At 47.0% G+C, this 13338-nt stretch overlaps 2 protein-coding genes across 2 annotated transcripts; both read left to right on the top strand.

Annotated features, from left to right (window-relative positions):
• Positions 1 to 9231: 9231 nt before the first annotated feature.
• On the top strand, positions 9232 to 9774 carry PFICI_14834 (uncharacterized protein; the record flags this gene model as incomplete). Its single annotated transcript, XM_007843415.1, has 1 exon — positions 9232 to 9774. One exon carries the CDS (start codon positions 9232 to 9234, stop codon positions 9772 to 9774), a length of 543 nt encoding a protein of 180 aa, XP_007841606.1.
• Positions 9775 to 11428: 1654 nt separating this feature from the next.
• On the top strand, positions 11429 to 12745 carry PFICI_14833 (uncharacterized protein; the record flags this gene model as incomplete). Its single annotated transcript, XM_007843414.1, has 2 exons — positions 11429 to 11853; positions 11899 to 12745. 2 exons carry the CDS (start codon positions 11429 to 11431, stop codon positions 12743 to 12745), a joined length of 1272 nt encoding a protein of 423 aa, XP_007841605.1.
• Positions 12746 to 13338: the final 593 nt, after the last annotated feature.

Here is a 13338-nt window from a genome sequence, read left to right as displayed (position 1 = left end):
GCTGCACAAGGCATTCGGCCTGTTTGCCATGAATATGGCAGTAGTGTTCCCGTCTCGGCTAAGCCCAAGTCGTCTGGCGACAAGGCAGAGAGGACACTTGTGAGGATCTCGGCAATGAACTGGAGGATTAGGGGGCAACACCCATCATGAGCGTCAGGAAGCAAATCGAATGCTCTTGTGGCTGTCAGTTTTGGTTTGCAAGGGATTGATATTTCTGGAGGTTCCGTCTTGTCCATGCCAGGTTGTACACTGTTTCGAGCATGGCTGTTGCAACTGTTGCATGTTGATGCCTGGGCAATTACACATTGTGGTGAGGCTATAGGAATGCATACTTTCTATGAAAGGTTTCAATTCGATTATGGTTGCCAATTCCTTTGCTTCGTCCAAGTTGATTCTGCGTTGTGTGATGTAATATGAGCGAACACTTTTCCTGGTGCGTAGTTAACCACAGTGACATGTGGATACTCGATTCAGCTCTACACTGGCTAACCTTGATCATGGGTGAGACTAAACCCCAGTGCCATCACAGTTTATAATAATGAATAAATGCAAAATGTCCTCGACACCTTTGATCAGCCAGATCAGTGATGATATGAGGATAGGGATCATGTGTAGTGAGATTGCCGTAAGATAGCCGGCTCGGCTTCCATGTCATTTCCATACTTACCCATATCGCCTTCCGGGTTTCGCCTCGGATTTGCATAGTGCTGGAGATCATCTTGGCCAGATTTGCGCTGTTGGGAATCAAGAGAAAATGTTTAATTCGAGGCTCCTTGGTGGCTGATTCGAATATAGACTTGATGCCATGACAGCAGTGCCAGCAAAATATTCACAGTTCCGACGAATGGGCCCATAAAAATGGAGGAAAGTCGCGGGCTGTGGAAAGACTAAATGTCAATGCTGCAGACAAGGCCGTTCTGATAACCATGAAGAATGATATATCCGCAAACTATCCCTTTGCCGAGCATGGCTACCGTAAGCATGGACCTGTGATACATTCTGCCTGTTTCTTTCGAAAGGCAAGTGGTATCTCTGCCCGTATAGCGTTGTGTCGTTTGGAGTGTCCTTGGCGTTGAAAACCTTTTCCTCTCCTCACAACTCCAGACAAAAGACCAATTCACGGAACGCCCCGTGAGATCACCCCCTTGACATGGCTTCATGGCCACATGTTCAAGATAGGAGACAATGTTGTTTTCTCATTGGGGCAAGCGCGGTATTGTGCACGTCAACGGTGGTGCTGTGGCGGGTCTGAATGCTTTCACGCAGGCATTTGATCTACGCTCGTCAAGTCGCAGGATATTCATGTGAGAACGTTCACTCCCAAATGCCACCCAACAGAAAATTCAAAAAGTCAACAAACAAGATGAGAAGCCACCCGGAGCCGGCCAGCAATCGACATTCTTCAGATCTCGCAGCACTCCAGGGCCTTGGTGATGAGTTCCAGTGCCCGAAGAATGCCAAGAAGTAGTGACAAGTCCGGTGCTGCACTGCCGACGTCGGATGGTTCTCGGTGAATGGCGCTGAGTGTCTTGATAAAAGTTGCATCATACAACCAATTCATGACTCGTGCGAATGATGTTCTCCTGGTGACCATATATCGATATTATGTATATGCATGCATATGGTGGGTGTTACAAGACGACACTCATTGGATTCAGTTGACGTAGGCCATGGTTAAAGGTAGCCAGCTTCTGTCGACGCTCATGAAGCATGGAAGGGGACATGCGACGGCACATGGCGCATAGCTTGTCTAGTATCAAGCATGTCATGCACAGTCTGATCAGTGCAGAGCCGTGGATATACGATGCACGTTGCGCCCCAATTCCGTGGCGCGATGAGGGATCGCCCCGGAGCCTTTGGGCTGCTGTTGAGTTGCGAGTATCGCGACGCCATTGCACTCAAGGTTACTCACGTGTCCGGTGGGATCAATTAGGCTAGGTAAAGTTGCACGGTAATGATCGACAGTAGTGTCTGCAATCCCTTTTGTATCCAGTTGAAATGTGTCTGTCATTTGGTGTTTGCTTCTTGATCAACCGAGTTTATTGCACTGACGCACTTAGTACCAACTGTATCACCTGCTCGGGTACTTTGATAGCTCTTCAGCACATCTCTTGTAGATTAGTGAACTTGGACCTTTCGCCATGCTTCCTCAGTCATCTTGAATTCATCCTCCCGTTCACATATTATTTCAGGAAAGATGGCTTCCAATGAAGCTGCAAAAGTTCATACTCTGCTCATCCCCTTCCAAACCCATTGTGTCATGCTTACGGTGTCTACAGTTGTTGTATTCTCTGCAATTTGTTCCTCATCCAGGTGGAATAGTTCTGCCATGTAGTGTTTGCTTCTCAAGCGGTTACAATCAAGCCGCAAAACTTCATATTCTGCTGATTCTCCTCCAAATCCATCGTGTCATGCCTGCGGGGTTGTTTGCAGGTTGTTCCTTGCCCAAGTGGAATGATTCTACCATCTATTGTTTGCTTCTCAAGCGGTTTTATTGATACATTGAGACTATTTATCAGCTGATAACAGGATCACGCACGACACGGTGCTCACTTGGTATAGGCCAAGCTACACTCTGCTCAGCTTCTCCAGATCGAAGACGAGCCCAGAACCGTCCAGTCAACATTGTACAGCGCAGCCAGTATCATCCAGCCCATATGGTCATGTCATATCTTCTCTGACATTGCTGGCTGGACATCTCGTAGCTTGTTCCGACTTAAGACAAATGACAATTGCTCTCGTGAACAATGTGAGCACTTGCTACTAAGTCTTGTGCTATGATTTGGTCGATCGCGTCGTCGCTGGCTCTAGAACTGTGGCGACTCTGGTTCTATATGCAACGTGGCAGCTTGCACGTACGAATACATGTGATGCAGCATCGCCAAATGACGCCAGGGCCGACAGAGCTTGAAATCCAACAGGAATGAACCAGCTACAGTCATTTCGCACGATAAAATTACATGATTTCACCATACCAAGTCTTTAGTACAAGAAATCTGGTGTGCATACGGTTCACCAGTACGCATGTACTCTTGAGTCGTGGGTGCACCCAAATTTACGTACTCTTCCTTTAGTACAAGATTTTGGTGGGGTCCACGACTCAAGAGTACGTACCATTGGTATGTACTGCTGAACCGTGACCCCCACCAAAATCGCGTACTCTTCCTTTAGTACATAATTTTGTATGGGGCCCCGCCTCAAGAGTACACATGTACTGGTGAACCGTATGACCATATAAAATCACGTACTCTTCCTTTAGTACAAGATTTTGTATGGGATTCCGACTCAAGAGTACGCTTATATTGAATGACGATCCGCCGCGCCTCTCAGTAACCTGGTGATGCTCTTTCGGGCTCCCAAGTCACAATGACCACGCCTGGCAAGTCTCCGGCTTCATGGAACTCGATCATGCTACCTTTCAATCCAAATGGTGAGCCCGACCTTGACGCTGGCAGCATTCCACGACTTGGACATTGTCCAAGCACCACAGCGGTGACCAGCCGCAGCCAGTGTGATACTTTCAAGGCATTCACTCCCAAGGAAGGTCTCTAGCCTTTAGATATGGGCAACGCGGATCTGGATTCACTTTCTCTGCTGTGTCTGTCTCTTTTCAAGCACAGCGACAAAGACAAGGCATCAAGGCTACATGCACAACGAGATTGTGGACATGCTGAGAGAAGTACATGCCGCATGCCACCTTTCATGCTGTGACCATGGCGCAATGTGCGAGCGGCCTCGGGTAGTCATCTTGACAGCCTCTCGTCTCAAGATTCTGCAGCTACAGGTGTTATAATTATTATCGATCGAATGGAATCAAATTTGTAACGAGGTGCGTGTTCTGTTCAACCTGTAGCAAATGGAGTCAGAGCCTAGAATGACGTTTGGGAAAAACAAAAGCGAATAGCTGATATAGGAATATGATTATATTCCATCTTGTGCCTCCCATTATTTATTGTTATTTCGGCAATCTCCTGGTTTATACTGGCCGTATTTGCTGCTTCCAACTTTAACGGCCGCGTTCCAAGTCTTTGAAAATTCCAGAGGATGATCTTTACGAGTCCCTACCGCAAGCATGACAGTATGAATCTGGAAGAGATTAATAAAAAGACCTTTGCTGCCTGGTTGGAAGCATCTTTCACTTGACCCCGTATGAATGGGAAGATGTGATCCAAGGAGCATGGAAAGATGTCCAAGTTAGTCTGAGTCGCAAGGTGGAGGTGCTGAAGCTATTCAATATACCTGACCAGGTGATCTGCGGTACTCACTGCGCCAGCAACAAAACTCATGGTTGGCAAACACCAAATGACAGAACATTTCGTCTCGATAAGAAACAGAGTCTAGAAGATACAGCACCGGCCCCTGCGATATTGATATGTCGCCAATGCCTTTGGCAGCAGCAGCAGCATTACGGCCGTCTTTGATCCAGCAGCAGCCGTCGTCGGCCCTATCGCGGATCCTGCGCATCGGACGAGATCTTGGCTTACGGCATTTTACCAGACAGCGCTTTTAAGCGATATTGCGAAGCAGGCCGCCTCTAAGTTCGCAAAGTAGCTTGTGGCCTGAGACGTTGTACAAGTCGATCGCATACTGGCTTCTGGGCAGTGCAAGCATGACACGATGGATTTGGAGGCGGTTGTACGACTTTGCTGCCCCGACAGTGGTCTTGTGTCACGGGTTCAGCCCTGGGGTGAAGAATACAATGGTGTCGTTGCCGGTGCTCCCACTCAGCCGCAGGTTTACTACATCTAGCCTACTACTGTTGAGAAGGTTACCGGTTACTGCTCCAAGACCTGCGCTCCTTAATCTCTGCCTGTTGACGGGCGATTTCTGCATTGTCGCTCTTAATCTTTCTTCACCGTGAGCAACGACTGCCAAACTCTCTTGGATTGGATCGTCTGACACTCGACAAGACTGTGAACGCCACCATGGAGACTTGCCCTTGGACAGCCGCACAGACGATGTGATTTCTCGCACTGATATGTGCAAGCACAATATACCAGTCTGGTGGCAACAGCAAGGATCCAGATGTCCCTAAAGTACCAGTCTCACTGATCTTTGCAAGCTCGACTGGAATCTGACCTCCATCATTGGCCAGTCGTACTACTGCGTTTGGAAGCCAACCCATTGGTATCGCTTGCGTCTTGGTATAGTGAGTGGCTATGATAGACTTGCTCGGCCAGGTCAAGTAGATTTGGGGGCTTATGGCAGATCTCAAAGTCAAGGATGAGCGTGTAATGCGCTGCTTGCTATGATTCCATTGCCCGGCAAGGTCTGCTAGGTCTGGAAATTGCTGGATGCCTAAGCTGGATGTTTTAGATGCTTGATGAGGCCCAGTGGGAAAACTTTTGCGGTATCTTTGAGACAGCCGTGGAAAGGGTTGGCATTATATGCAGTGCTTTCAAACGCCGGCATGCACCACGATGACTTGCTTCGGGATAGTTTGACGACAGGCTGTATGTAATATACTGGTTGTGATACCTTTGTATGCTGTATCTCAGGCAATAATGATCGACTATGGCGAGCAACAGAATCAAGTCACCGGCTTGAGCCTCGTATGCTCGAGATAGCCGACACTTGCTTGGAATGTCACGTCTTGGCAACGATTCGAGTATGTCACAGATAGCACGGCGTGTTTCTCGAATGCAGCTGGCCGTTTCCTGGATACTACAATACTGGGAAGCCAAGGATGCACAGGCTACCGAGACAAGGACGTCACAACCACGATGACAGTATGAATTCAGCTCCTGGCCCAGGCATGCAGACTGGACTTGGCGTCAATGGAACTTTCTGAACAGCCAGACATTGGTGACGATAGACAACCTGTCGCATACAGAGTATGAGACCACGAAGTGCTGCATATCAAGTCCAAGTGCAGACCAGAGTGATGGGATTGTATGCAAGCTATTAACGTGGGACTACAATGCTGCTTTCCCAACAGTCAGAGGCTGGTGACGAGATGCAACCTGCTTTATTCAACACTGGATGATTCAAACTGCTGCAGATGATGGGCTGGCTAGCGTGATGGGCTTGAGGACCTGCCAACGTAGAACTCCAATGGAGCTTCTGAGTACTCAAGGACTGAGACGAGATACAACCTGGTTTGTAAAGCATATAAAGACACGAAATGCTGCAGGCCAACCGGTGTAATGAACTGCCAACGTGGGATGATTGCTTCCATCTCCATTCATGTTAACCTACCTTTTGAATTGTATTTGTATACCCAGCAACTCTGACTGGTATTGTGAAGCTCCCATGAATTGAATCTGCAGGCCGACTAGCGTGATGAACTGTTAACGTATGATATCTACTGCTACTATCTCTATACGTGTCACGCACCACTCGTTTAATGAATAAATCTATATACCTAGCGACTCTGACTTATACTGCGAGGCTCCTATGAATTGAATCTGCATCCTGGAGTCTATAGAGCCCGTTAGCAAGAAGATCTCAGGCTCGGAGGGACATGGCAGGGAGGCTGTTGAGAATCTGCATTCTAGCATGGCAGGCGACAGTGGGTACAATTGTACAATTGCACTGTAATCATTGCAGTGGCTTGACTTGTCCTCATCCATGTCGTCGTCGCAGTGTCAGTGAATCTTGAACTCGGTGCATCGAGGTGGTGACATGACACGAGCGCAACACACCAAACACGGCGACAATGTTGAAGCTGCACCTTGATCTATGCATCTAGAGACTGGAAAGTATCGTAGACCATGTTATATCTGATATTCCATTGCCATGGCATGTTTTTTCTGGACAAATTTGCCATATATATTCTTTAGTACAAAATTTTGGTGGGCTATACGGTTCAAGAGTACGTGTGTACCGTATGTACTGGCTAAGCGCACCACCATACAAAATTTTGTACTAAAGGAAGAGTACAGAAAATTGGGTGCACCCACGACTCAAGAGTACACGTGTACTGGCTAAGCGTACCACCATACAAATCTTTGTACTGACGCAAGAGTACAAAAAATTATATGGTAATTACAACTCAAGAGTACATGCGTACTGGCGAATCGACACCATTGCAGTTTTCACGTACTCTTGCGCCAGTACACGAATTTGCTGGGACTTGTGGTCCGCTAGTATATACGTACTGACGAAGCGGCACCACCATACAAAATCACGTACTGAAGAATGTGTATGGTGTTTTCTTGACAATTTCATTCGGGCAAACACTGCTGATGCAAGATAATGAGTATGAGGCTTGTTGCAACCATTGCCAGCACGCTGGATGAGTGCAAAGCGTCATATGGCCACACCAAGGACGTAAAGCTTGCGCGAGATGCTTAAGTGACTGGCCAACACCATGACTGTCACGATGCGATGCTGTATCAAGCCGTATACACAAGGCACACCCAGAGACGAGGCGCAGACAGTCCATTGCCAGCACGCTGAATGACTGCATGGCCATATGAAGCTTGCGCAAGATGTTCAAGTGACTGGATGATACGAGGACTGCTTCGATGCGATGCTGTATCAAGCCATACACAGAGACAAGGCAGACACAGAGACAAGGCATACGCAGAACAAGGCGCACGCAGAGACAAGGCGCACGCTATATGACGGCATAGCCACACCAAGGACATGAAGCTTGCGAGATGCTAAAGTGACTCGCCGACAACATGACTGTTACGATGTGATGCTGTATCAAGCCACACATAAGGCGGACGCAGCAATCCATGATGCATCTTTGTATTTAACGAGAAAGACTTGACCCCGCCCAAGCACATCTCACCAACATTGCCAGCGCGTTCTCCAGGTTACCAGATTGGCATCCATTCTAACGCTGTATCTGCGAGTAGAGCGTAACTGTGCCAGAAACATGCATCGTGGATGGAGGTCCTTTTTGGCCTGCTGATAGCTATCGTTATTGCATCTTAGCGGGCCCTCTCGATGCCTATAGAAGTCGGATTCGCTGCCGCCTTCGAGCATACGGCCGCGCATATACCTGCGAGACCTGGCGGCGCGTCATGAAGGACACTCACTCCAATACTTTAGATAAACCTGGCGTGTCCAGTTGCTTGACCATACATCTTTGTATCTGTATTCAACACGAAAAACTTGACCTCGCCCAGGCGCATGTCACCACTATTGCCAGCGCATCCTATTACTACATTGGCATCCATTCTAATGCTCCATGCAAGGTCTCACAGCAACGGAATAGTCGTACCGTAATCCTTGGTATTCAAGGTCTCAATTCTGGCAGATTAAACTGCTGGATTGTGCTTGACAGTCCACCAATAACCTTTCGCTTCTTGAAGGGATCCTGAGAGGTCACGACGTTGGTACGATCCTTTGCTAAACATGGCCAGTCTTGAAAGAGCTTTGTGGAGGCCCGTGATAAGGGCATCGATTGCAATACTGCAAGATCTGACTTGTATGGTCGTGGCCATGCGCAGTTGCTTGACAATGGACAATATAACGAGCTCCATATTCTCCGAGGACCATGTGCAAGGTATTCCATAATGTCGGCAGCTGAGATGCAACCAGAATACACCATCTTATCGATCAAACTTTAGATAATGGTAGAATATGCCATTTGAAATGTCCTGCGCCAAATCTTTCGCGACATGGCAGTCCAGAGTATAATAATGCAAAGATCTACATGTTCATTCCGAGTGACTTGAGCAGCGCAAGCGAATGTCACCACTTTCGTCGAGATTCACATCCAATAAGCAACCAAGTGTGGTGTATGATATGGACAACCAAGAGTGTGGTGTATGATATGGACTGGACCACTACAACGTGAATCTGATATTATACAGTCGGAGGAGCATATGATGTAGGTTTGAGAGTCACGATATTAAAGTAAGCTGAGAGCGTTGAAAGGTATGAGTATGGTCACAAGATGTATCTGTCTACGTTCTATCCAAAGTGGGAGCGTACAGTCCCATGCCTGTTCGTCAAGAAGGTTTGTTAACTACCCTGGAGCATACGCACCTCGTCCGAATGCTCCCTGCTCTCGTCAGGGTCCTCCATATGCTCCCTGTATATGGGTTTAATGAGGAGCTTTACCAACTAACTGCCACATCTGAACAATGATTATACTGGACCTATCGCAAGATATTAGCTCGGCCGATGTGACACGAAGCTGTGTTGTTAATTCAATAGTAGTTGAGTTCAAACACACGGACGAAGCATAATCAGACGTATTATGGGTTTGCATGGCATGGACTTGATCGTCTCACATTTGTCCCCCACCACCAGCACGTTTGACCGCAGCTCATGCTTCATCACCCAATACCAAGCTTTTCAACAGCTGCCCAGCCAGCACCACCATTCCCAGGTCACCACCTTCACACAATCACACACCACATTCACATTCCGCAAGCATCCAAACACGACGCGTACATTAACAATTTCATCAACAACATCAGCGAACCACCACGAACCGACCGAGACGAAGCCAACATGGCAGATCAAGGCAATCAAGAGGCTGCACGAGAGCCCTCGTCCCCATCCGAGAATGGACGCGCCGAGCGCGAGGTCACCGAGGACCGCGAAGCCGGAAACAACGAGCAATCTGCCATTGACGGCGATGAGGACAATGGACAAGGAGGCTCACTGGGACAGGGCACAGGCGAGACGCTCGCACGCGATGCCTCTGGTCCCAGTGAGGTGACGGATCGTGCCTTGGAAATCGCACGCCGTGTCAGGGGACTCAATCCGGTCAACGTCGTCCTCTTTAGAGTTCCTCGAGAGGACTTTCTGGCTCGACAACAAGGTGCTGCCCAGCCCACGCAGCAAGGAGCTCAGGGAAGAGCTTAGCGAAGAGCTGAACGAAGAGCTCAGCGAAGAGCTCAGCAAGGAGCACAGCAAGAAGCACAGCAGACTGGAAATTCTGCGCAATCTACATCCGCACCCAATGTAGATTGGGTGCGGATTAATCTGGAAATGTTGGCATGGGCTGACTATGAGAGAGCGCAGCGGGCAGCACAGTAAGCAGCACAGTAGACTGGCAATGCTGCGCCATCTGCATCCGCACGCAATGTATATCAGGATGCGATTGATCGGGAGATGTTGGAATGGTCCATTCCATAAACGAGAACCTTGGGAGGAGGCTGTCGCCATGCTTATGGCACGCAGGTATTGCAGGCTCGCGTAACGAATTGTACTGCAATAAATACAAAAGAAATCAAGATTGAAATGCTTTTGCACCCAGCCCCATTCATGTTAATCTATTGCCTTGAGTATCTGCTTCATTGACTCTTACTGCGTGCAATAATTCTCCAGCAGTGCTTTCTTCTTCCGCGCCGCTCGTGTCAATCTCGGCTGCTGATTTATGGCAATCCTTTCGAGCTCCTTACCAGGAAGAATGTTGAAGCCATTGGCCAATCTGTCATGATGTTTAATGTCCGACAGCTGCGCCTTCTCCCTGATTCTGCTCGTCTTCAAAATCGTCCATAATAAATGGAGCCCAGCACCAGGTCTTTATCAGAGTTCTCTGCGTCGTCCGCGTTTCCATCCAAGTCTATTTCGTCGTCGTCCAAGGACTCGGAACCGGTATCATTCCCATGGAATGATTCCTCTTTGTGGTCTTGGATAGCTCGTGTCTTTTGTGCTTTGTGCCTTTGGCGGCACGCTCTTCTCGTTGGATCGGGGTTGTCTGAGTGGCTTCGCGTTGAGATCTCGTTTTCGGCATCTTGTATTATAGCTTCGTGAAAGTTGGAATGTGATGATTGCTGAAATGTGATATTGAAGAAAATCAGGGCGTACTGGAGTTGATATGTGACAGTGGAATTGTTTAGTTGTTTATATTCATCAATGAAATATTAGGTATTTGTTATTTTTTGAGCACATAGGTATGCATGACATGAATGACAATAAGTTGCAAAGCCATTTCAGCTCTTGTTCGTTCACAAATGACATTTCTATTCACAATGGGCTTCATATATTCAGGAATCAGGCATCGACAGTCTTTATTGATTCTTGAGCCATTCAATATGCTCGAGCAGCTAATCTGCGAAAATTACAACAGTCCAGCCATGAAGCCATGGCAATAATGCATACCAAGTGCAGTCGGGGGCATGTTATGCTCCTTGAGTCAGTCAAAAAATCCCAGAGCACCTAGTTAAATGCCAGAGATTCTCACTTTGGGAACCCAGCTGTTCCCAGAGGCGCTTGACCCAGTTCGCAGTGGTTCCCTTCAAGTAGGGAAGACATTCCAAGACAAGGCGTACGCAGGAATTCATGATGCATCTCTGTATTTGAGACGAGAAAGCCTTGACCTCGCCCAAGCGCATATCACCACCATCGCCAGCAGCACAGCTTCTTCTTGATGAAATCAAGATTTTTCAACCGCAGAAGCCATGAGTCGATACCAGTCTTACCAATTCGGGTGCGAACCACCTCTGGGAGAGCTCGTCTTGCTAGATGACGGAGCTGCCCGGACTCAAACCTGTTGACGCGAAAGTAATACAGCATGTTCGACCGTCCAATTTCACGAATCTTCCACTCATTGTTGGCATACGCAAATCTTGCCTTGTCAGGCAACTGGCATCCGGAAGATCCCCATCGTCGCATACGATCCATGTCGCTGTCACTGAATCGCAGTCGAACTGCAGCAATGGAGCCGATCCGGCTGGATTCGAGAAGAGCTATCCTCCGCAACAGCCTGGCCTTGAGAATGAACCATTGTTATGCCATCAACGGAAATGTCCTGCAGTTCCTTGAACGTTCGGATGGTGCCCACGTTGTGGGAAACGTAAATGTAGCTGTTTCCGCCCGCAACGTCGTCGCATATGCCAAATTCATTGCTGATTCTTTGGCCAAGGTCCATGTTGCCATCCCAGGTGAGACAACTGACATTGGCATTGGTTGTCTCGTGGAACTTGGTGAATATCCATGGTATATCCTCTCCTAGAGGTTTTCTCATGACGCAACGGTCTAAAGGAACGACGGAAATGCGAAAAGTGTCCCGCATAATGTTGGTCTCGGCCAAGTCTTTCAACGCCAAGCGTTGGTCAAGACCCTGACTGTTCTTGAGCCAGTGGCAGATGTCGTCGCGTATTGTTCTCTGCGCAAAGTAGCTGTCTCGATTCTCATCGAGGATGCTCCATGCCATTTCGAGAATTGGATTCTGTTGCCCGCCTTTTGCAGTCTTTGTCTTGGGAACCGCATTTCGTTTGCACTTTTCCACCAACACCATCAAGCATACCCATCCAGCACCACCACCACCGACATACCGCGCATGCGCATCGCAAAAATGAGTGCTAATCATCAAGATGGACCATCATTGTCTCTAAACAACGCCTGGAGAGCAAAGGTTGAAGAGATCGACGAGGCTCTCCTTAAACTCTCGACAAATACCGACCACGCAGCCTACATTCATGCTGCACACGGAGCCGGCAAGAGCACCAGTCTCTTGGTCCACGCCGCGGGCGTGATCAAGACGGCCAACCCACACGCGAGAATTATTTACATTCTCAACTCGACGATCGAGTGCAGCGTTTCGACTCAGTATATACGCGAGAACCCATCCGACGTATTGAATCCTTTCGAAGACGTGGAGCTCGATCCCACCTGCTATGCCCCTAAATTCTTAGCAGTCTTTACATACGGAAAATTCTTGGAAAAACTGATACAAGGCAATGCTTTGGACGACCGCCCTATTGTTTTTGTAGCGGATATACCACTGCGACGAACATCAGAGGCCGAGGCCTTTTTCTCCGTGCTTTTGGAGCAAATGAAACGACGGGCCTTTACCAGCTACCTGTTTTTAAGCGCCTATCGATCATAATTCACCGTAAACAGCTTTTCGCTTATATAAAAGCATTTAAACTTCGATATTTTATTTTTTTAATAATTAAATTCACTAAGCATTTTTAGCGTTAAAGTTAAGTTATTACCATTTTTATAAAAGTAAGAATTATTATATTTATTTTAATGTTTTTAATTTTTATATAATAAAACCGTTATATCTTATTATAATAACCTCTTATATAGGCATTACGCAATAATGCCGCACCGCCATTATAACGCTAACGCTATAGCTAAATATAGCTAGCATAATATAATTATATTAAATTTTTGCTTTTATAAAAATTAATTTTTATAATAATATATAATATATCAATTATTATTTAACGTTTTATTAATAAACCGTTATAATTTTAATTTTTTTTTATACGTTATTTAATAAAAAATATTTTTAATAACAAAATCGAGTATTACGCGCAAAAAAAGCGTAATAATTATACCGTAATCGGGCAAAAATCCCGCTCTTAATTAAAAAGCCTTAGGATTAAAACTTTTAATATTAAACCTAATAATTTCGGATTAAATCAATTAAATTTCGAAAATTATTGTTGCACGGATGTTAATACAGCATCG

The sequence above is a fragment of the Pestalotiopsis fici genome (assembly GCF_000516985.1).
Source record: "Pestalotiopsis fici W106-1 unplaced genomic scaffold PFICI_Scf_14, whole genome shotgun sequence".
Taxonomy (NCBI): Eukaryota; Fungi; Ascomycota; class Sordariomycetes; order Amphisphaeriales; family Sporocadaceae; genus Pestalotiopsis; species Pestalotiopsis fici.
This window is presented reverse-complemented; position numbering and strand designations above follow the sequence as displayed.